At 40.7% G+C, this 21,665-nt stretch overlaps 1 protein-coding gene across 1 annotated transcript; it reads left to right on the plus strand.

Moving 5' to 3' along the window:
• The first annotated feature begins 3,953 nt into the window (after positions 1-3,953).
• On the plus strand, positions 3,954-20,991 carry col1a1a (collagen, type I, alpha 1a). The gene is made up of 51 exons (XM_026207624.1): positions 3,954-4,176; positions 5,628-5,819; positions 6,177-6,199; positions 6,392-6,427; positions 7,040-7,132; positions 7,515-7,586; positions 7,985-8,029; positions 8,422-8,475; positions 8,986-9,039; positions 9,313-9,366; positions 9,484-9,537; positions 9,636-9,689; positions 9,776-9,820; positions 9,924-9,977; positions 10,256-10,300; positions 10,420-10,473; positions 10,759-10,857; positions 10,976-11,020; positions 11,164-11,262; positions 11,396-11,449; positions 11,671-11,778; positions 11,862-11,915; positions 12,070-12,168; positions 12,644-12,697; positions 12,832-12,930; positions 13,098-13,151; positions 13,255-13,308; positions 13,562-13,615; positions 13,713-13,766; positions 13,996-14,040; positions 14,153-14,251; positions 14,415-14,522; positions 14,650-14,757; positions 14,855-14,908; positions 15,007-15,060; positions 15,142-15,249; positions 15,392-15,445; positions 15,576-15,629; positions 15,740-15,901; positions 16,714-16,821; positions 17,030-17,137; positions 17,235-17,288; positions 17,377-17,484; positions 17,576-17,629; positions 17,735-17,842; positions 17,927-17,980; positions 18,158-18,265; positions 18,359-18,638; positions 18,761-18,951; positions 19,063-19,305; positions 19,613-20,991. Exons 1-51 carry the CDS (start codon positions 4,095-4,097, stop codon positions 19,757-19,759), a joined length of 4,347 nt encoding a protein of 1,448 aa, XP_026063409.1. The 5' UTR covers positions 3,954-4,094; the 3' UTR covers positions 19,760-20,991.
• Positions 20,992-21,665: the final 674 nt, after the last annotated feature.

Below are 21,665 nucleotides of genomic sequence, written 5' to 3' on the forward strand. Positions count from 1 at the left end.
AGAGGAACTCGGAGTAACCAAACAAAACTTCCAAAAAAAAAAAAAAAAGCTGAGCTTTGAAGAATCGGGCTGAGATGAAAAGCATCCAAAATACACTTAATTTGAAGAACCTTGACTGCATTTTAATGTAAAATAAAACAAACCCAACCTCCTGATGAGCGGGCCTGTATCCAACATGATTTATGAGTGTTTCACAGTCACCCATTCCTTTACCACATGCTTCCCATATTTCCAGGTTCACAGATCCTTCATCATATTGAGCGTGTGTGCGTGTGCATGACAGCAAACCATAAAGACGATGAGCACTTTCTAAAGAGGAACAGCTGTGGAAGCAGGAGCAGAGTGAGGCTGGTATTTTTGGAGAGCAGACCTTCTGCACCATGAAAGTGTGGGGTGGGTCACAACACCTGTTTGCTCAGGACAGACACCCACCTATCAAAGCACATGTTCTCCGAGCGTGCAAGACTGAGCCGTTTGCCATAATGACAAGACGGTTGGGAAGCTCCTCAATGCTGCAGCGCCAGTGTGTCCCTTGTCCAACAAGCATGAATGTAGCCTATGAAATGCCAGTGTTTAGCTTGAATCTGCCTGATAATGAAAGAGTAATATGTGTTTGTAGATGTCCGAAAGCTTGAAACCATTGCCTAGATGTCATAACACAGCAGATTCAGGCTTGGTTAAAGGCACAGTTCACCCCAAAATGAATATTCTGTCATTTACTCTCCCTCAAGTTGTTCTAAACCTGTAAAAGGTTGTTTCTTCTGTTGAACACCCCTGAAGATACTTTGAAGAATGTTGGTAACCAAACAGTTGACGCTAGCTATTGACTTCCATGCTATTTTTGCCATACTTTAGAAGTTAAATTGCAACTGTCAACTGTTTGGCTACCAGCATATCTTCATTTGTGTTTGACAGTTGGAACAAACTTCAGAGTGAGTAAATAATAAGATTAATTTTATTTTGTGTGTGTGTACTGTCCCTTTAAGAGCACAGTTCACCCCAAAAAATTAATTTCTGTCAACAATGAGTCACCCTTATGTCATTTCCAAACCTGTATGACCGTCTTTCTTCGGTGGAACATAAATAAAGATATTTTTAAGAAGTTTTTGTCCATACATTAAACGTCAGTGTGGTGCAAAACAGGTATATATAATAAAAATATATAATATTAATAACATTAATAAAAAAAATATTAAATGTATATGTATGTTAAATGTATGCCTTCATCTTGCATGAAGAAAAATTACTTTTTAATGGTCTCAGTTTATAAGAAAGTAGCTCCACGTCCCATACAAACCACTCACTCTGATAGGAAACCAACTAGATCTCATTTAAGATCAATTTTTCGGCCCAATGAAAAGTTCTTCTTCTTCTTCTTCCGTCTGCTGCTTTTTCCAGGTCCCATCTTTAGAAGCTGTCTGTGCTGTGTTGTGTTTGGCTCTTTCTCTGCTTGCAGCTCATGCTGGCTTCTCCCAGAAGGCTTTGCTCTCCCAGGTAAAACACTACTACTTGGCTTCTTGTGGTTGCATCAATTTTCATAAATTTTCAAATCTACTTTGGCCACTGCTGGGTGTTTCTTTATTTATAGTTATTTAGACAATTGATAGAGACGTGTGAAGACATTTTGCTGCACATTTCTTGGCAACAATTGGCGAATGTGCTACATACAGTATTCAATTTCAGATATCTTAAGCATAACACTGAATTATTGCACTGAATTAATATTAATTGCACTTTTTTGTGTTGCTGCTGAAGCTACTGACTGACACTACAATTTATGTTATGAATGGCAATGAAAAGTTTGATTTTGAGCATCAAAGAATTTTTTAAATGTACACAATATTCAGAAATCGTCTAACTGAAGTTCGGCTGTGTGACTGCAAATTATACGTCTGTTTCTGTGCTTTGGATATTTATAAGTAGATGAATGCATTTTTGCTGTTTTGTTCAGTAAAAATTGGCAAGCCTTTGGCAACATTCTTGTTTCATTTCTATGTCTTTCATTTAAAATATGATTGGTTACTATTTTTGTGAAAATTGTTGGATGGGGGGAACAAATTAGAAACAAAAATCTCATTTTTGTGGATTGTAGAAAGAACAGAGAGTGTGTTTCCAATTATATACAAAAAAAACATCAAATAAATATTTTAGATTGAGGAGTTTGGATTTTTTTATATTGTAAAATTGATAAGGAAAAAATTATTGTATTTTAATGCATATATTAATGTACTCAACTCAACCTTTATTTATTATAAATGTTTATATAAATGTTAAATGAAATGTTAAAGTAAATGCTATAAATGATAAATGTTTATGTATATAAACATTTAGACACATAAATTTAAGCACATTATATTATCACAGGTTAGGCATATTAAGCATACACATTCACACACTGAACTGTAAAAAAAAAAAAAACTAAAAACTAAATTTAAAAAATCCTCTTGACATACTTGGCACATGTCAGAATCAAAGTTTCTCGGAGGGTATTAGTTTACAAGTCCATTCCTTTCCATTGTGCCTTAAGTCAAATTGCTTGGATCCTCCATGTGTGAATGAAGCACAAGTGCATTCATCGCGAATGACCCTACGTGCACCTGAAAGCGATGAGGTGGCGTTCTCTCTCTCTCTCTCTCTCTCTCTCTCTCTCTCTCTCTCTCTCTCTCTCTCTCTCTCTCTCTCTCTATCGCCTCCTTTCATCTGCATTATTCTGAACGGAATAAGGAGGCAGACGCAGATCTTGGATGAGACTGTGCTATGAAGATGAAGAGAGAGGGGGGAGAGCCTAAGCTCTGATTGGCCAGCTCCAGAAGTGTGACGTGTCTACGGAAGAGAGATGCAGCCGCTCACAAGCCAAGTCTCTTTTTATGGCTCGTGCGTGCCGCATATTAAGGATGTGCACCTTTAAGTGCGTCTTCCGTTTTTATAGTCTAAGACCATATTTGTGTTTTTCTCTGTTCTGTAAATATTACAATGTGGCTTTTTTCACTGTCACAAAAAAGGTTACTAAAATTAAGTTTAATAGCTGTCTTCAAGTTTTAAGTAAATACAAAATGATGTCACGGTGACAGACTACAGTTATAAGTGGATGGACTGGTTCGACCACGTAGAATTTAATTATCGATAAATTGAAACTCAGGAAAATGAAAAACGACGCAATCCAGCGGGCCTATAAATGATGGAAATTGTGCTAAGATATAAGATTGTTCTTGTTTTCCTTTTAATAACAAGAAAGTGTGCTCATCCTGAAGGCCTATAGCCTACCTTTCAAATATTCACCACACACAACTACTTTTTATAGAGGAAATATGAAATATTTGCCTAATAATATTAAAAAGTGCGAATAATAATTATAAACCTAGATAGATAGATAGATAGATAGATAGATAGATAGATAGATAGATAGATAGATATGCAGTAGTTGAATGCAGAAATCCACTAATGAAAAAATACTTTCTAAATTTGTTATGGAATCTTCACAAAAAAAAAAAAAACGAATTCCGTTAAACGAATTTCGTTAATAATTAGGCTAACGAAAATTCCGTCTGTAAAGTTTTAAAAAGAAAACGAAACGATAAAAAGTTTAGTTCAGAAAGCACTGTGTCGTCCTCATCTCCAAATCCTCATTTGAAGAAAGCATGTCTTTGGGTCGAGAGGTCTTTCCAGAATTCAAGACTGAAACAAAAGTCCGGAGATAGGATATGCCCACAATGCAGGTGGTCACGTTGGCACACAACGCAGCTTCACCAAAAAAAGAAGTTTTGAGAGCAAACCCTCGCCTTTTTATTAAGAGATCAGGTTTCTTTAGATGTTCGCTCTGACAACGTTGTGAAGACAGCCCCCTGTCCGGTGAAGGAGGGACGCTATTCTATTAAACGTGAACATGCTTGAGTTATCTGCTGCTCCCGGCGCCTCCCAGAAAGTTTGGGGTATAAAAGGCAGGACCTGGAGTTGGTTTAGGCAGTAGGGAGTTTCTGCTGGGGTCTGGATTGGAGTCACAGAAGACCGGACCCTACCGTGTATGATTGGAGTCTAAAGAAGAAAAAAAACTTCCCTAGCTCGCCTCAAAGAGTCTACATGTCTAATATTTAGACATGTTCAGCTTTGTGGATATTCGGTTGGCGCTGTTGCTCAGCGCAACTGTGCTTTTGGCAAGAGGACAAGGAGAAGATGATCGTAAGTATAATTTTCTACAACTTTTCAAGCTTTTGCTGGAGGTTAGTGGATGCAAATGTGAAGCAGTGAGGCTATTCTGTGATGCTGTGGAGAGAAATGATTGTCTCAGGACTGAACAAGTTATACAAGCGTTTTCCTGTAGCCTTAAGCACAGATTATGTTTTCTCCTGGAATGGGAGAAGAGTGTTTGTACAGTCTGGATGAGCATTAGACCCACTGGGCCTTTTCACACTCTGCTTGTCTCCTTTGGAGACAAGTTGGCACAGGTTTGGAGACTCTCCTCCATGCGCAATTTGTTATCCTCAACAGCTGCTAGAAGAGAAAAGCAGACAGAGAGAGCAAATAGTCCATAACGTGCTTAAATGGAAAAAAATTACTGAGTTAAAATGTATAACTTAAAACTTTAAGGGAAAAAGTTCAGAGTATTTTACTATTGATAAGATTGGCCAGTTGGAGGGAAAAAACAAGCAACTTAGAATAATACTGTGTAATTCCAGCAAAAAGAAAAAACAAAGATGGATATGGGCGACATCGATTAAAAAAGTTTTCCCCAAAAACAAAAAAGAGAGAGAGAGAGAGAGAGAGAGAGAGAGAGAGAGAGATGATCTCATTCTTGGACCAGCATGTTTCCAAACTGGACAGTTACATCTGCTAACTAAATTAAAACAAAACCCCTCGCTTTTCTGAAAGACTTTCTGAAAGAAAATCAAGACATGCACATAGTTTAAATGTACGTTTTACTTTTAATTAATATTCCAGACGTATAATTTGACCTGTTCTAGGGCTCAAGTATTTCAAGCAGTCTCACAGCGCCACTTCGTGGTGAAATGTGCAATTTTGACCATCCCACCCCACCCCACCCCAGGCCTTTCACTTTCCCCTCCTCTGTTATGGTGATTGAAAACACATGCGGACCCTGCAGACTTTCCACTGAAGGAAAACGTTAGTCGTTGCCAAACCGACAGTTTTCAATTACTTCATGATCTACGGTGAGCTTCAGCAGACGTGGATGTGGAAAAATTTCCCTCAGGCTTTTTCCTCTGAGTAATGCAATCGGCGCATAACTGCACTGCGCCACCTAGGGGTGAATTTCATACCAGCAAAAATAAAGGTGCGCTTCCTCGAGCTCTACCTTAATCTGTTCCCACGTCTACGGGAAATGTTTACTAAACAAAATTCTCAAAAGATGGCCTTTATCTCAATAGATAAAACACCAAACCAGTCGTATTTCCCTTGTGAAACTGAAGAGATTTTGACATTATTTTCAGATAACAAAAAACTGCTTTATAAGCATTTCCCACCTTCCGTCACTGATTTAACTTGATGCATTCGTCAGGCAACAAGAATCAAACTGAGCAATATTAGACATGAGGATCTTATAATCTATGGCATACTGAAATAACATTTCTGCTTTCATGCTCATGCAACTATTTCACTCGTTATTCCCATAGGCCCAGACGGCAGCTGCACAATGGACGGCCAGGTCTACAATGACAGGGACGTCTGGAAACCAGAGCCATGCCAAATCTGCGTGTGCGACAGCGGCACCGTTATGTGCGACGAGGTGATCTGCGAGGACACGACCCACTGCGCCAACCCAGTGATTCCCAACGACGAGTGCTGCCCCGTCTGCCCAGACGACGGTACGACGCCTTGATTCTCACGCCCCGTTTTTCTTATCTTGGGCAAACAGAACCAGCCCACATCCCTTCATTTAAAATGTCAGGGAAAATTCATATGGAGCCACAACTTTCCCTCCCCATTGGATTTTTAAACGTGATCTTCAAGCTTCCGGCCTTATGGTCACTCATTGGATTAATTTGTGGGTTTGCTCTTGGTGCAAGGCCTCAAGTCTAATTGGGGAAAACCGCAGACTCACTTGTTAGGCTGATTGTTATCATTTTAGTGCTAAAAGTTTACAAACCAAAAGAGGCATGTGATTATTTTCTATTTTTATATGGTTTTCATTTTTGTTTTCATTTTTTTCTTCAATTTTATAGAATTCAAGGAGCCCGGTGCTGAGGTAAATGTTTTACTTTCATCAGCTTACATTTCCTCAAATAAGTTTTCAGTTCATTGTTACAAAGAAGGAACTTTATAAATGGCCTATTTGAATGAACTCAAGGCTTAATTTGAAGCTAGTTATTTTGCTACCTTTCTGCAAAAAAAAAAACAAATCCTTATAAGCACATTTGTGTTCATTATTCTCTCTTAGGGACCAAGAGGTCCTGCTGGTGAGAAGGGTGACAGGGTAGGTTCCTATTTCCCTCTTTATATGCCTCTGTTTACTGCTTTATCAGGATTTGTTTAGATGCTGAACATCTTGAAGTTCTTTGAGAACAAGATACATACATCTAAATCAGCAGTCATTACCACTGCATAAAAAGTGACGTGATTGTCCTTATAAGTTACTTATAACCCAGTTTATATAGCTTGCCTGATAACATATCAATACATCATATTGATCATAACATATATTAAATGTTAAATATGTATTATTAAATTTAATTGAATTATAGAATTAGAATTATACATAAATTCATGTATGTATATATGAATTCATATATATACTTGCTGCTTATTTTGTCTTATTTTATGATACTCAAGGTGCTTTGAACACTTGTGATGCGAGAGATTATTTAGTCTGTATTTAATATAAAAAGCCAACAGAATTATATATCAGCCCACCACTTTCCTCTAATTATACCTCTACATCAAACTGACCTATAGATGTGGTGTATCATTTTGAACTGTGGAGGCTTTGATGTGAACTGCTCTGAGCCTACAAACCTGTCTGTACCATAGTATTGCATCTGCCTCATTTACTTAAATTCTCATTTTCCTTTCCCTTGATCTCAAACAGGGTCCTCCTGGCCCTCCCGGCAATGACGGAATCCCTGGACAGCCTGGTCTTCCTGGGCCCCCAGGCCCCCCTGGACCTCCTGGCCTTGGAGGAGTAAGTATCTAACCCTAAAGAGAGAAAATACTGATTTTCTCCTATGGATAGGTGGAAGGTGCGACTTAGCAGTGCCTTTAGGCCAGGTGCCTAAAAGTTCAGGATTTGTTCTAGGCCATAGTTTGAAATCCGATCATATTTAAAAGACCTTTAGGTCACAGGGCTGACACATTTCAGCACTACTTAAGTGGACAGCACCTTTGGGTCAATAGCCACAGTTGCACTCAGGCATGCAAAGCTTGTGATTAAGCTCAAGATTAGCCTGAGAATAAGATAAATTCAGTTAAGCCTCTTCCTGAGATGAGCAAAGACTTTTCTAAGGGTCTCTCCTCTTATCTTTTGACTGACAGGGTCTTTGCTTTTTCTCCTTGTCCCTCCACAGAACTATTCTCCTCAGATGTCTGGTGGATTTGATGAGAAATCCGGAGGAGCAATGGTCGTCCCAGGCCCCATGGTAAAAAAAAAAAAAAACATATGCTAACAAGCACACGTCTATACATGCATGCACATACAGTACACATGTATCTTTAAAATCTCTGAGTGATGCAAATATCAGTGCAATAGATGCATACACACTTCTTTATCTCTCTATATAATCACTGTTCAGCTCTTTATTAACAGACAGCATCATATCAGCTGGTGCACTACAAACACATGCGTAGTATATTTTAAATCTATGGCATACAGACATAAGAAAGTCTGTAGCATGTAGCTTTAAACAAAATGTCCCATGTATACACACTTACACACACACACACACACACACATGTATATATATACAGAATGTATATGTATTTCAGTTACTACTTTGTAAGGCTAGCTAACAGTATCTCTTTTGTCTCTTTTTCACAGGGACCTATGGGCCCCCGTGGACCCCCTGGACCTCCTGGATCTTCTGTGAGTACTCCCTAACAGTTTTTAGAAAACTTGACGCATGTTTTAACTGAACCGCATATGGGGAGTCATAATTAACTTAAGATAGAAACAAGATCATATTTTAAGCCAAATATACACCATGCAGTTGGAGATAAATATACGCAGTACAGTTGTAGCATTTTTCTTAAAACCCATTTTCAAAAATGTATTATTTGTAAATGTATCATTATGAAATTAGTTTTATGACTGCAATTTGGAACCTGGGGAAATCAGAATCGATTGATTTGAATTAGATCCACCCAGGAAGTCCAAATGAGCTACTACCTATTTCCTCAAGGCTTATTTTAAAATTTAATAGCACTGTGTTCCTCAGGTTTGTGCCTCTAATTTGTGCTCTTTGTCCCCCTCTACAGGGACCCCAAGGATTTACTGGTCCCCCTGGTGAGCCTGGTGAGGCTGGTGCTCCTGTGAGTATCTAAACAAATCACCTCTGCACTCATCAACTTGAACACACAGCTTTTTCTTAGTAAATAGCATAAATAACAAAAAACCTGACTGTATGTCCTCTACTGACTTTTTAAAAAGAGTTAGTTGAACCCTAGAAATTTGAGGTAATTGTACCTGCTTACATGTACCCAAATTAATATTACTCTCACATAATTACATTCTATTTGGGTCAAATGAGGTCAAAAGTTTACAGGGTTCATGAATCATCATCAGCCACCTAGAATTCTTTTTTGTTCTTCACTGAGTGGATGCATGACATCCAGTCTGTGCATATGTATAAAAGATGTCTCTTACTGGCAAGCATAAAGTCATTTTAGTCTATATTTCACTTTCTTTCCTCTGGATAATTCATACTGCCAAAGTGTGACTCACTCATGCTGCCACAATGTGAAACACATAAATACACTCACATGGACACAACTGTTTTTTTTCCTAACCTAGATTTTTTTTCTGCTGCTTTCCTGGTTTAGGGTCCAATGGGTCCCCGTGGTCCAGCTGGTCCCCCTGGAAAGAACGGAGAGGATGTAAGTTATCTACATACATCTGTGTATCTACCACATTTTAGCTTAAAAAGATACAAGGAGCTATTAAAAGAAAAAAAAACTTCATTTGTTTATGCAGTTTACTTCAGTTATAGATTTCAGGAAACCACGTGTTGTATTTATCAATGCCAAACAGAAATGGATAAAGAGACATTAGTGAAATAGCTAACATTTCTCATAATTCATTCTAAAAAGACTTTAGGGCTTAAATAATGGCTCATTCATTTTCTCATCTGTTTTTCTCTGACTCTGTAGGGTGAGTCTGGCAAACCCGGTCGCCCTGGTGAGCGCGGACCCCCTGGCGCACAGGTGAGTGTTGCCAAAACGACTCTTAACAGGATTTCTTATAATTGCATTCTGTTAGTTAGTAGCATTGTAGTGTATGAGAAAGAGAACTGGCTGTAACATCTATCTCGTTCTATCTAGGGTGCTCGTGGATTCCCCGGAACCCCTGGACTTCCAGGCATCAAAGGACACAGAGTGAGTTCTCTTGATCTAGGGAGTGTTTCCTCTTGTTTGATGAATATCAACTTATGTCCACAATACTCAAATCTTGATGTGCATCCTCTGCATCTCAGGGATTCAGCGGTCTAGATGGAGCTAAGGGAGACACTGGCCCTGCTGGACCTAAGGTGAAATCAGAATTAAAATCAATATTACACTTTAAATCTGAAGTTCAAATTAAGCAGACCCCTTAACATGCTGCTGTACCCATTAGGGTGAGCCTGGTGCCGCTGGTGAGAACGGAACTCCTGGAGCTATGGTAAGAAATTGCATTTATTCACACTGAATAAGTATGAATTTCATATTTCCTATTTTCAACATCTACATATGCAGTTCTTGTCTAATGTAACACTGTTTCCCAGGGTCCTCGTGGTCTGCCTGGTGAGAGAGGCCGCGCTGGTCCTCCTGGTTCTGCTGTAAGTAGCCTTATAAACATATAACTTTGCTAATGTTGTAATATATGACTTCTGTTGCAGTGTTAAATGTTATATTTGGATGTGATTGTGTACTTTGCAAACAAAGGAAAGACATGTATATTGAGAATTTCCTGATAGCTTTCTGCACTTTTTAAATGCGTTGAGATCGTACCTCAAACATAAAACTCAGTATTTATCTAAATCCTGTCCTCTGCAGTACACAGATTTATATTAATAATGTATAAGTTCCAAATAATAATCTTTTCTCAATTTTTTAGGGTGCTCGTGGTAACGATGGTGCTGCTGGAGCTGCTGGTCCTCCTGTAAGTAGCTATTTTATTATTATTATATATTTTTTTATATGAGTAATATGAGTAATGAAATACGAGTAAAATGGATAACTTAAGCTAACTATAATTAATTTTTCTCTCTCTATTTTTAGGGCCCAACTGGCCCTGCTGGTCCCCCAGGATTCCCTGGTGGCCCTGGAGCTAAGGTAAAAGAAAAATACTCATTTTGTTCCTATAATTACACATTCAAATTCCAAATCAAACCAAACATGGGCTAGAGAACTGCAAGGTGGCATTGTAATTGGGCTGATGGAGCCAGATGTTCTTGACAGCTGTCAGTCTTCTCAATTATGTAGGCCAATAATTAATGGCCGGTAAAAGTTCATAAGTCAAAGTTGACAAACTTCTCCTCTAGCAACATAGAAATACACGACACTGCATTTTCATTGAGGGTTGTTTCATTTCTCACTCTTACACTTTGCTTTCTCCAGGGAGAGGTTGGTGCTCAGGGAGCTCGTGGTGCAGAGGGACCCCAGGGAGCCCGTGGAGAGCCTGGTAATCCTGGACCTGCTGGTGCTGCTGGACCCGCTGTGAGTGAATCTTTTTATATACCACATTATCTAATTGTTTTAATCTTAAGTCTTAAATTTCAGTTATTTGCAAACTTCAGTTGACCACCTTGTGCATTTTGCATTCCTTCTTCTGTAGGGTAACAATGGAGCTGATGGTGCCCCTGGTCTTAAGGGTGCTCCTGTAAGTACAGTCTTAATTTTGATCAACAAATGCTCCTCTTCTTGATACAATTGGTATTTAGATAAAAATAGATAGATAGATTAGAACAGTCGTGATGATAAATTAACGGCCACATATTTGTTTCTCTCTGCTGCCACCTGCAGGGCGCTCCTGGTATTGCTGGTGCTCCAGGTTTCCCTGGACCTCGTGGTCCTCCTGGACCTTCTGGAGCTGCTGGTGCTCCTGGCCCTAAGGGTAACACTGTAAGTGTCCATTTCTTCTCAGATCATGAGCTTCATTTTTTTCTACACAAAATATGAATTATTTTACACATTAACTTTTTAGGAAAAGGGGACTCTGCCTATTTCTTCTTGAGCATTTTTGTTGGTTTTTCAGGGTGAGGTTGGTGCCCCTGGTTCCAAAGGAGAGGCTGGTGCTAAAGGAGAGGCTGTAAGTATAAACTTCACTTATTTGAGCTAGAAGTTTTATCACCCTCTTCATTGTTGCATTTCATATAAATCTTATGATGCAAAGTTTGGTAAAACATTCTACCGCTTTGCAAATTTTTTTAAAAAAAAATCATTGCCTTTGTACTGATTTTTCACAAAGCAACTCTGCTGTTGACTTTTACAATCATTTCTAACTATGTTCTTTCTTGTGTGGTTACCTAGGGTGCCCAAGGAGTTCAGGGTCCCCCTGGCCCCTCTGGTGAAGAAGGCAAGAGAGGACCTCGTGGTGAGCCCGGTTCTGCTGGTGCCCGCGGACCCCCTGGTGAACGTGTATGTATCCAGAGCAAAACTCTCTGTTTGTAACAACCTTAAAAGTAGCCCTGACCATAACAATTACACACCTCTTTGTGCAGGGTGCTCCTGGTGCTCGTGGTTTCCCTGGTGCTGATGGATCTGCAGGTCCTAAGGTGAGTCTACAAAATATATAAAACATCCTTTTACGTTAGCAATTAAGCAGAAAATTCATGCAAAATCTATTTAGAATGTTATTGTATTCATACACCATATTTTACCAATGGTAGTGATCATGATAAATGCAACACTCCCTGATCTTAATAACAGGGTGCCACTGGTGAGCGTGGAGGCCCTGGAGTTGTTGGACCTAAGGGTGCCACTGGTGAGCCTGGCCGCAATGGTGAACCTGGTTTGCCAGGAACCAAGGTGAGAATGCTGATTTCAGCAGAAATGCTACACATTATTTTGTACTGTTTGTGTTAAAAAGACTGTAGAATACCCAAGACGTGTCACTCACAAAAATTCAAATGCAAAAATGCATTGCTTAATATGGCCTCTCAAACACAGGAAGCCCCGCCTTCTGAATGAAAGAGCCAACTGTTAATCGGTAAAGTCAGCTGCTGTCAGAAGTCCCAGTTACTATAGAAGTAGTCAGCACTCTTGGGACTTGCGCACTGCCTGAGCTAGCCTGAAAAATAAGCTTTTTATAATGCTATTTGAGCAAAAAAATAACATTTATGACAGTTGTTGTCAGAATTCTTGGTGATTTCAAATATGAAATTTAAGAGAGTCATTTCAAAAATGGCTGCTGAGTGACATGACTTTTATTAAAAGGAATCCGTTGTGTATTAATGTACCAGTGAGTTCTGTTTGACCCCCTCTATCTTCATTTTCATAACAGGGTATGACTGGTAGCCCTGGCAGCCCTGGACCTGATGGAAAGACCGGAGCTACTGTGAGTGCCCACACAATTCTCCATAATGTCACAACAAACCAGCTCAGTCAAAAATGCACACACTCCATACCCAGAGATTCATACAGGGTGGGTGATAATAAAACTCACAGGTCTCATGGGTTTATTTTTGACAGGGTGCTCCTGGACAAGATGGCCGCCCTGGACCACCTGGCCCCGTTGGAGCCAGAGGACAACCTGGTGTCATGGGATTCCCTGGACCTAAGGGTGCTGCTGTGAGTGATCCTTATTCTCTTTAAAAAGTCAATATGCTCAGTTCACTGTATAGCCAAATTGCAGACCATCAGTTTATTTTCTATGTATAAGAAACTTTTGAGGTCAGATTCTATGTGTAATTGTTGCTAAACATTTAAATTTGATGTTTACTTCTGCCCCTGTACAGGGTGAGGCTGGCAAACCCGGTGAGAGAGGTGTGATGGGTGCTCTTGGTGCCACTGTAAGTAGCTATAACCTTTGTTTTCCACACCACAGTCAGGCTTGTTTGGTTCGTAATGTTGAAGTCTGATGCTTATTCTACTGTGTTTTGTATTTAACTATAGGGTGCTCCCGGTAAGGATGGTGATGTTGGCGCCCCTGGTGCTCCTGGACCTGCTGTAAGTAGCACTTCAGTATCCCATGAGGCATTTGCAAGATTGTTTCTTGTCAATGATTGTTATATGAGTCTGATTTAAAACAGTGGTCCTGCTAATCATCATACAAACTGTTTTAAAATATATTGCCCAGCATAAAAATACATCTTCAGATTCAATCTACTACATTATAAGAATGTTCTCTATAACATTGAAATATAGTTACTCTAATGACCCACTTTGGCTATAGTGTCACATTATATTTTTTTATGAATAGGGGCCTACTGGTGAGAGAGGTGAACAGGGACCTTCTGGTCCTCCTGGATTCCAGGTGAGTGAGTTTCCCATCTTACTTAACCCAAAGCACAATATTTTTGTTATAGACATTGACAAATGTGTGTTCATCTCTCTGTGCATCTGAATGACAGGGTCTGCCAGGACCTCAGGGTGCAACTGGTGAGCCTGGCAAAGCTGGTGAGCAGGTAAGTTGCTAGCCAGTGGGTTGATATGAACTTGCTGTTTAAAGCTGTGAACCTTTCGTATTTTATAAAATAATTGGGGATCAATGCTTGCAAGGACACTTACACTTAAAGGACGCTTAAGCATGGAGTTTAGGCTATGGGCGACAGTAATTAAGTCCCTCAGAAACCCTCATTAGAAATACAAGGGCAGGCGATACAATACTAATTTGCCTTCTTTGGCATATTACAGGGTGTTCCTGGAGAGGCTGGAGCTCCTGGGCCAGCTGGATCCAGAGTGAGTATCTACAGCATGATCACCAAATGCACATAGTCCATAAAGCTGACTGTAGTTCTAGATATATGAAATGGACAAGAACTGAAGGCATCTCTCTATACTTTCTTCACAGGGCGACAGAGGATTCTCTGGTGAGCGTGGTGCCCCTGGCCCTGCTGGTCCTGCTGGTGCCCGTGGATCTCCTGGTGCATCTGGTAACGATGGCGCTAAGGTGAGTCTCACCTGTTCTTGATGTTATACCACACGTTTACAGTGATTGGCTAAACAAAATCTGAAGGTTACTCTACAATGTGAATCAAGCTCCTAAAGTGTATGACAGCACTGTACCTATGAATATGTGTCAACATTAAGATTGCCTTTTCTGGCTTCCTCAGGGTGATGCTGGTGCTCCAGGTGCCCCTGGTGCTCAGGGTCCTCCCGGACTTCAAGGAATGCCTGGCGAGCGTGGTTCTGCTGGTCTGCCAGGTCTTAAGGGTGACAGAGTGAGTACTAATGAGGACTTTCCTGAACTTTCATGGCAACAAAAAAAAAAACACTAACACACAGCAAACTTAGCAACTGAACTGAATAGCACAAACTCTCAAAACTCATGATAATCTCTTATCCCAGGGTGACCAAGGTGCCAAGGGTACTGATGGTGCCCCTGGTAAAGATGGCATCCGTGGTATGACCGGCCCAATTGGACCTCCTGGACCTGCTGGAGCTCCTGGTGACAAGGTTAGTGTCTTTTGATTCCATATATCCATAATGTATCCATCTCAAAAAGTTGAAGAACATATTCAACCATGGTTCTATCATTTGAATTTTAATATAGGGAGAGTCTGGTGCTCCTGGACTTGTTGGACCTATTGGTGCCCGTGGACCACCTGTAAGCATAATGCTTGACTTGTAGACATGAACATTTACTACATTAAATTGACCATTAAAATGATCTGATAGCATCACCTTTTGTTCAATCACAAATAGGGTGAGCGTGGAGAGACTGGTCCTCCTGGACCTGCCGGATTTGCTGGACCTCCTGTGAGTAACAAACTCTAGTATATGTATCCTAATAAAAACTATTACAGGCCAGTTCTTATTTCAAGAATGTCTGTCCAACAGGGTGCCGATGGTCTGCCTGGTGCTAAGGGAGAGCCTGGAGACAATGGTGCTAAGGGTGATGCTGGTGCTCCAGGACCTGCTGGAGCGACCGGTGCCCCCGGACCTCAGGTGTGATCATCTTCTGATATAATCTTCTCATCCAAAACAGACTTGTGCTCTTTTAGGTTTATAACATTTGACCCACGTAGTCATAGTTTCTTTTCTTATGTTGACACGTACATTTTTAATCAAAATGATTTGTGCTATACAGGGTCCTGTTGGTGCTACTGGACCCAAGGGTGCCCGTGGTGCTGCTGGTCCTCCTGTGAGTATGACTTCCTTGATTTTATATTTTTGGTTGTCCTGTTTGTACTTGCCACAGTTAAAAATTACCTAAAGACACTTGTAAATGACATATTACAATTGAGCTAATACATTTTTACATTTTTGTTAAGGGTGCTACTGGTTTCCCTGGTGCTACTGGCAGAGTTGGACCTCCCGGCCCTGCTGTAAGAATCTCTACAACACTGATATCGATAGTACTAATTAATACATCAAAGTAGCAACAGTGATCTTCTTCCATAATTAACAATGATTCTCTAATTGCTTCTTGTCTTAGGGAAACGCTGGACCCGCAGGACCTCCTGGAGCACCTGGTAAGGAAGGCCAGAAAGGTAACCGTGGTGAGACTGGACCTGCTGGGCGCACTGGTGAAGTTGGTGCTGCTGGACCACCTGGTGCCCCTGGTGAGAAAGGAAATCCTGGAGCTGAGGGTGCTACTGTAAGTCTTTTATGCCAATCTGTAACATTATTACTTTATCTTCTGGCTTTTCATATACATGACAATAACCAGAGTATTTGAGAGTCGATTGCAGTGTGTAGCATCATTATTAGGAGGTCTTAACCAGTTCTCTCAAATCCTCACACTGGCAGTGTTATATATGCACAAAATATTGCCTTTGGTCTCATCTGACCAAAAAAATCTTTTCCAACATCACAACTGGCCAAATGCCATGCCTGTTAGCAAACTGAAGACATGCTTTACTAGTTCTTTTTGGATAGTGATCAGTAAACTCTGTATCTCCTTATTACTGGCCTCTCAGTTTCTTCTCACAAGTCATCTGCACCAAAAAAGACAAGCTGGTTTAAAAATATTTGGACGTTTGTATTCTTTTCTTTATTTATGTATTTAGATGAATATGGATTTATGCTTTAGTCTTAATTTTCATAGACATCTTACATTCGATTTATAACTTAATAAAATATTATTAAATAATTTTTCTTCAACTGTGAGTTTTCTGTCTACCATGAGTGGTAGTTATTTAATTGATTATTGGTAGAGTCCAATTCTAAGACCAATGTGTGCATTTTAGCACAACTTGTTGTCAGAAGTAGAGGAAAGGAAGATTCATCCGCCGTCTACCTGTCCATGTCTGATGTCCTTGCTAGTATAGATTAATAGATATTTATCTGTTACAATTTCTAGTTATAAAAACACGCACTGTCTAATAAAGACATAATGAAATACAGACATTATCTTTGAGGTACTTCCTATTTAAAATCACTAATATTCTTCTAATACTTTTCTTACAGGGCCCTGCAGGTATCCCTGGACCCGCAGGTATTGCTGGTCAGCGTGGTATTGTTGGTCTCCCTGGCCAAAGAGGCGAGCGTGGTTTCCCTGGTCTCCCCGGTCCATCTGTAAGTATTCTGGGTCCTTGTTTTACGCTCTCTGATGTCTTAATTGAACACAAGAACTCCTCCACAGAACGCAAATCTCTCATGTACTTCCATACAATAATAGGCTATGGTTTTTTTATTCAGCCAGTATCTACTTTCAAGTGTTTATTATTGATGGATCTTAAGCATCAATCATAGCTTTCATTATTGTCTTCATCATGCCATTTAGGGAGAGCCTGGCAAACAAGGATCATCTGGTCCTTCTGGTGAGCGTGGACCTCCTGGACCCATGGGACCCCCTGGATTGGCTGGACCTCCTGGTGAGCCTGGTCGTGAGGTATGGATGTACACCTATATACCAACACTTACCTACATAAATGAAACCATAAATATCATCCTGTTGTGTTGACATTATGTTATTTGCTTTACATTAGGGTACTCCAGGTAATGAGGGCTCTGCTGGACGTGATGGTGCTCCTGGCCCCAAGGTGAGTTCCAGTCTTCATAGTTTCCTATACAAGTCAAACCCCTTCACCACACATTAGGCTTTGTGACTGAGTTCTGCTCCCGACATAGGGTGACCGTGGTGAGACTGGCTCTGCTGGCACCCCCGGTGCTCCTGGACCTCCTGGCGCTCCTGGACCCATTGGCCCTGCTGGAAAGACTGGTGATCGTGGAGAGTCTGTTAGTGTCCCATCTCCAATAAGGAAATGAACTGTTGATGGTTTAAAAAGCATGGGACTATATTAACTTATCTGTTTTTTTTTTTTATTAGGGCCCTGCTGGTCCTGCCGGTGCTGCTGGCCCTGCTGGTCCCCGTGGACCCGCTGTAAGTCCAGACTAAAACCTCAAAAAGAATTGCATAATTGTCTATGTGGAGCTTCATCTATGATACACACTGTATTCTCATCCGAGGTGTAATGTCTTTATCCAGGGACCCGCTGGAGCTCGTGGAGACAAGGGTGAGACTGGTGAGGCTGGTGAGAGAGGCATGAAGGGACACAGAGGATTTACCGGAATGCAGGGACCACCAGGACCTCCTGTAAGTGACTCTATAAATCTTTGATATAATATCTGTAGCTTAAAAAATATTTGTAATTAATTTATTTTTTATTCTTGTCCATAGGGACCCTCTGGAGAGCCTGGACCTGCTGGAGCTTCTGGACCCGCTGGACCAAGAGTATTTATTATTACAAAATATATTTAAAAAAAAATCAAAACATACATTTTGCTGCATATTTGTACTTCCATCATTTCTCTGCTTTGATCGAGAATTTGAAGTATATACACGGTGGTCTGAGTGTGTTTTGAAGATCATTCTGATTGGATTTGGATGTTTCTGTTTTTGTATTAATAGGGCCCTGGTGGATCTGCTGGACCCGCTGGTAAGGATGGTATGAGCGGCCTTCCTGGACCCATTGGACCCCCTGGACCCCGTGGTCGCAATGGAGAAATTGGACCATCTGTGGGTGATTCCTTCCTTTTCTAAATCACAGTGAACCCAGAAAACCAAATATACACTTTAACCCCTCCATATTTGGTGTAATATGTTGTATAGGGACCACCTGGACCCCCCGGACTCCCTGGACCTCCTGGACCCTCTGGTGGTGGATTTGATATTGGCTTCATTGCTCAGCCACAGGAGAAGGCCCCTGATCCCTTCCGCTCATACCGTGCCGATGATGCCAATGTGATGCGCGACCGTGACCTTGAAGTTGACACCACCCTCAAGTCCCTGAGCCAACAGATTGAGAGCATCATGAGCCCAGATGGCACCAAGAAGAATCCTGCACGCACTTGCCGTGACCTGAAGATGTGCCACCCAGACTGGAAGAGCGGTACATTCCCTTTCTCCATTGCATGAAAATTCTAAATAACTAAATTTGAAAGTCATTTTACATTTCTCACCCTGCATTGCCATGCCTAGATTAATCCCGTTTCTCTCAAAAATAAAACACAGGTGAGTACTGGATTGACCCTGACCAGGGCTGCAACCAGGATGCCATCAAGGTCTACTGCAACATGGAAACTGGTGAGACCTGCGTCTACCCAACTGAGTCCTCCATTCCCAAGAAGAACTGGTACACAAGCAAGAACATCAAGGAGAAGAAGCATGTCTGGTTCGGAGAGGCCATGACCGATGGCTTCCAGGTGAGGATGTTTAGGCCTTAACTAGGCCAAAAAGAATAACCAGGTTTTGTCCCCATATGTCGATTTATTACAGTTTCTGATTTGCTTGTGATTTCCTCTCAAAACCTACAGTTTGAATATGGCAGCGAGGGCTCTAAGCCTGAGGATGTCAACATTCAGCTCACCTTCCTGCGCCTCATGTCCACTGAGGCCACCCAGAATATCACATACCACTGCAAGAACAGCATTGCATACATGGACCAGGCTTCTGGCAACCTGAAGAAGGCTCTTCTGCTCCAGGGCTCCAATGAGATCGAGATCAGAGCAGAGGGCAACAGCCGCTTCACATACAGTGTCACTGAGGATGGTTGCACGGTGAGTTCTCCATCTTTATCTTTCCTTGATGTGACTATCACAAGGTCTTATTGCCACAACACTACAGTTCATTTGAATGTGGGAGCTAAAACAAGATAAACTGTTAAAATGACTTCAGTGTGATTATTCATTTAGCAGTGGCTTGTGTCTGAATTAACTTCCATATGAGAATAAAGCAGAATGGTATTATTTCAAGGGAAAAAGCGAGTACTAATTTAACAGCATAAATGTTTGTTATTCTAGCAACGTAAAGGGTTTTGTATAGGCTCTAATTCTATCCCTGTTTTCCTTTTTTCCATCTCTCCAGTCGCACACCGGTGCATGGGGCAAGACAGTCATCGACTACAAAACAACAAAAACATCCCGTCTGCCTATTATTGACATCGCCCCTATGGACGTTGGTGCACCTAATCAGGAATTTGGCATTGAAGTTGGCCCAGTCTGCTTCTTGTAAAAAAGAAATCTGGACATGAGATTGTTTGTGTGCGTGTGTGTTTTTTTCTAGCAATCATCTCTCAAATCTTTTCTATGCATTAAAATCAAACCCTAGAATTCAATTTGGCTATGCAAATGGTCCACTTGCTTAGACCTGCGCTTCAGAAGACAGTGGTTGTGTGTTATCAGGCTTTTTTTGGACCACTATTTTGTCACCACCCACACTGAGGATACTTTAGAAGACTCATTTGTTTCACTGGCAACAAGAAAATAATATATTATACTTATAAAGTGTAAAATCCCCCTGGAGTTTAAAGAAACATCACTGATGCAACTGACTTCTTTTCAACCACTGAGGAAGGACAATGAAAGAGCAAAACCAAATGCTTTGTACCATGTTCAGGTGTTAAATAAATCTGTAAAATGACATTTAAGTGTCTTTGTGTTATACCCATTAGGACCACCGGGGTGCTGAATGCCAACGTTCCTCTCAAGAGTCACACAAAGTACATTAAGTAGAGACAGGGGTTCAACTTTGTTTTGATGTCTTATGGCTACCTCAAAAAAGAAACCTGCAATTCCCAGTGTTGACCAACATCAGGTCAGGATTTTACGTGGCAGAAGTATGGTTAAGGATCAAGTGACAGCTGTAAACGTGCTATTTCCTCATGAGGTCCTGTCAGCAAGAAATTCTACAGTTGTGCTTTTTCTAAAAGTAATGCATTGTTCGTTGCTTTTGCTCACAGGGCCTTTGGTGCTAAAGAAATCCTAATATCTTGCCGCCCAGTTGTAACGGATGCCTCTCTTTCTGAAGTGTACGCTAAGAGCCAGACAGCAGAGCTTCTGTTAAGAGGCAGTACTGTAGCTGTGATACACGCAGTCTTTTCAAGTGTAGAATAAGCAGGTGGAGTCTGTTTTTATTTTCCAAACACCTTTTGACACTTTTTGGTTGTTGTCTATTGGTTTCTTTTCAAAACATCCCCCCAATGTTGTCCAGTTGCTTCCAGCTATATCCCCACTTCTTTCACATACTTCTGTAATGAGGATTTTTGTTTTCACCCAGGTTTTTTTTATTTTATTTTTTTTAGCGTAAAACAGGCAATCAAATAGAAAAGTCCTAAAATGATGAGAAGCACACCATAGGGGGGGTAAAACAAGAGGATCTGTACCTATTTTGTATATGTATATTAATTTGAGATGTTTTTAATTATTTTGAATGCTGAAATAAAGCATGTTAAGTGGTCGACCTTATGTTTGTCAGAAGTGATCTTGACTCGTCCCTGACTGCCCAATGGACTTGAATGAAGCACAGCTTGCACCTGTTACAGTTGTTTTGACTAAAAGGAAAGATTAAAGAAAATCTCAGAAATGTCTGTTACTTTTTGGTGTTTTTTTGTTTTTGTTTTTGTTTTTTTCATGCTGTTGTTGCAAAAATAGTTTTTATACCACTGAGCAAACTCTATTGAACAAATCATCCTTTGAGCAAAGGTACTTAAAGTTAGCATATGTGAGGAAAAACTGCATGTTCTGAAGCTTGCGTGTACTAACCTGGTGCAGCCTTGAGGTACTTGCGAATCGTTGCACTCCCAGACGATGTGCATAATATTCCACTGATAATCCAAATGATCCATTGGTGAATGGCCAGGTCAAAACTCTTCGTGTCGGTTGATGCTCCAAACTCCAGATCTGTTGAAAACATTGGTCATCCGAGCTGTCGAGGATAGTATATTCCACAAGCAGGCGATCCCTTTGACTTGAACGCTGAGAGCGGTGTTGCTGTGAACATACTTGTTTCTAAATGTTTCATATTATTTAAAAGCATAACTTTTTTGTGGAGCTTCAACTAAGGAGAACCAGTCTTTTGCTGCAGTGTGCACTCAAATGCTAAAGGAGGTAGGAGGTGAAGGTGGTAGTCCTGTAGGACA

Source organism: Carassius auratus, chromosome 28, assembly GCF_003368295.1.
Source record: "Carassius auratus strain Wakin chromosome 28, ASM336829v1, whole genome shotgun sequence".
NCBI lineage: Eukaryota > Metazoa > Chordata > Actinopteri > Cypriniformes > Cyprinidae > Carassius > Carassius auratus.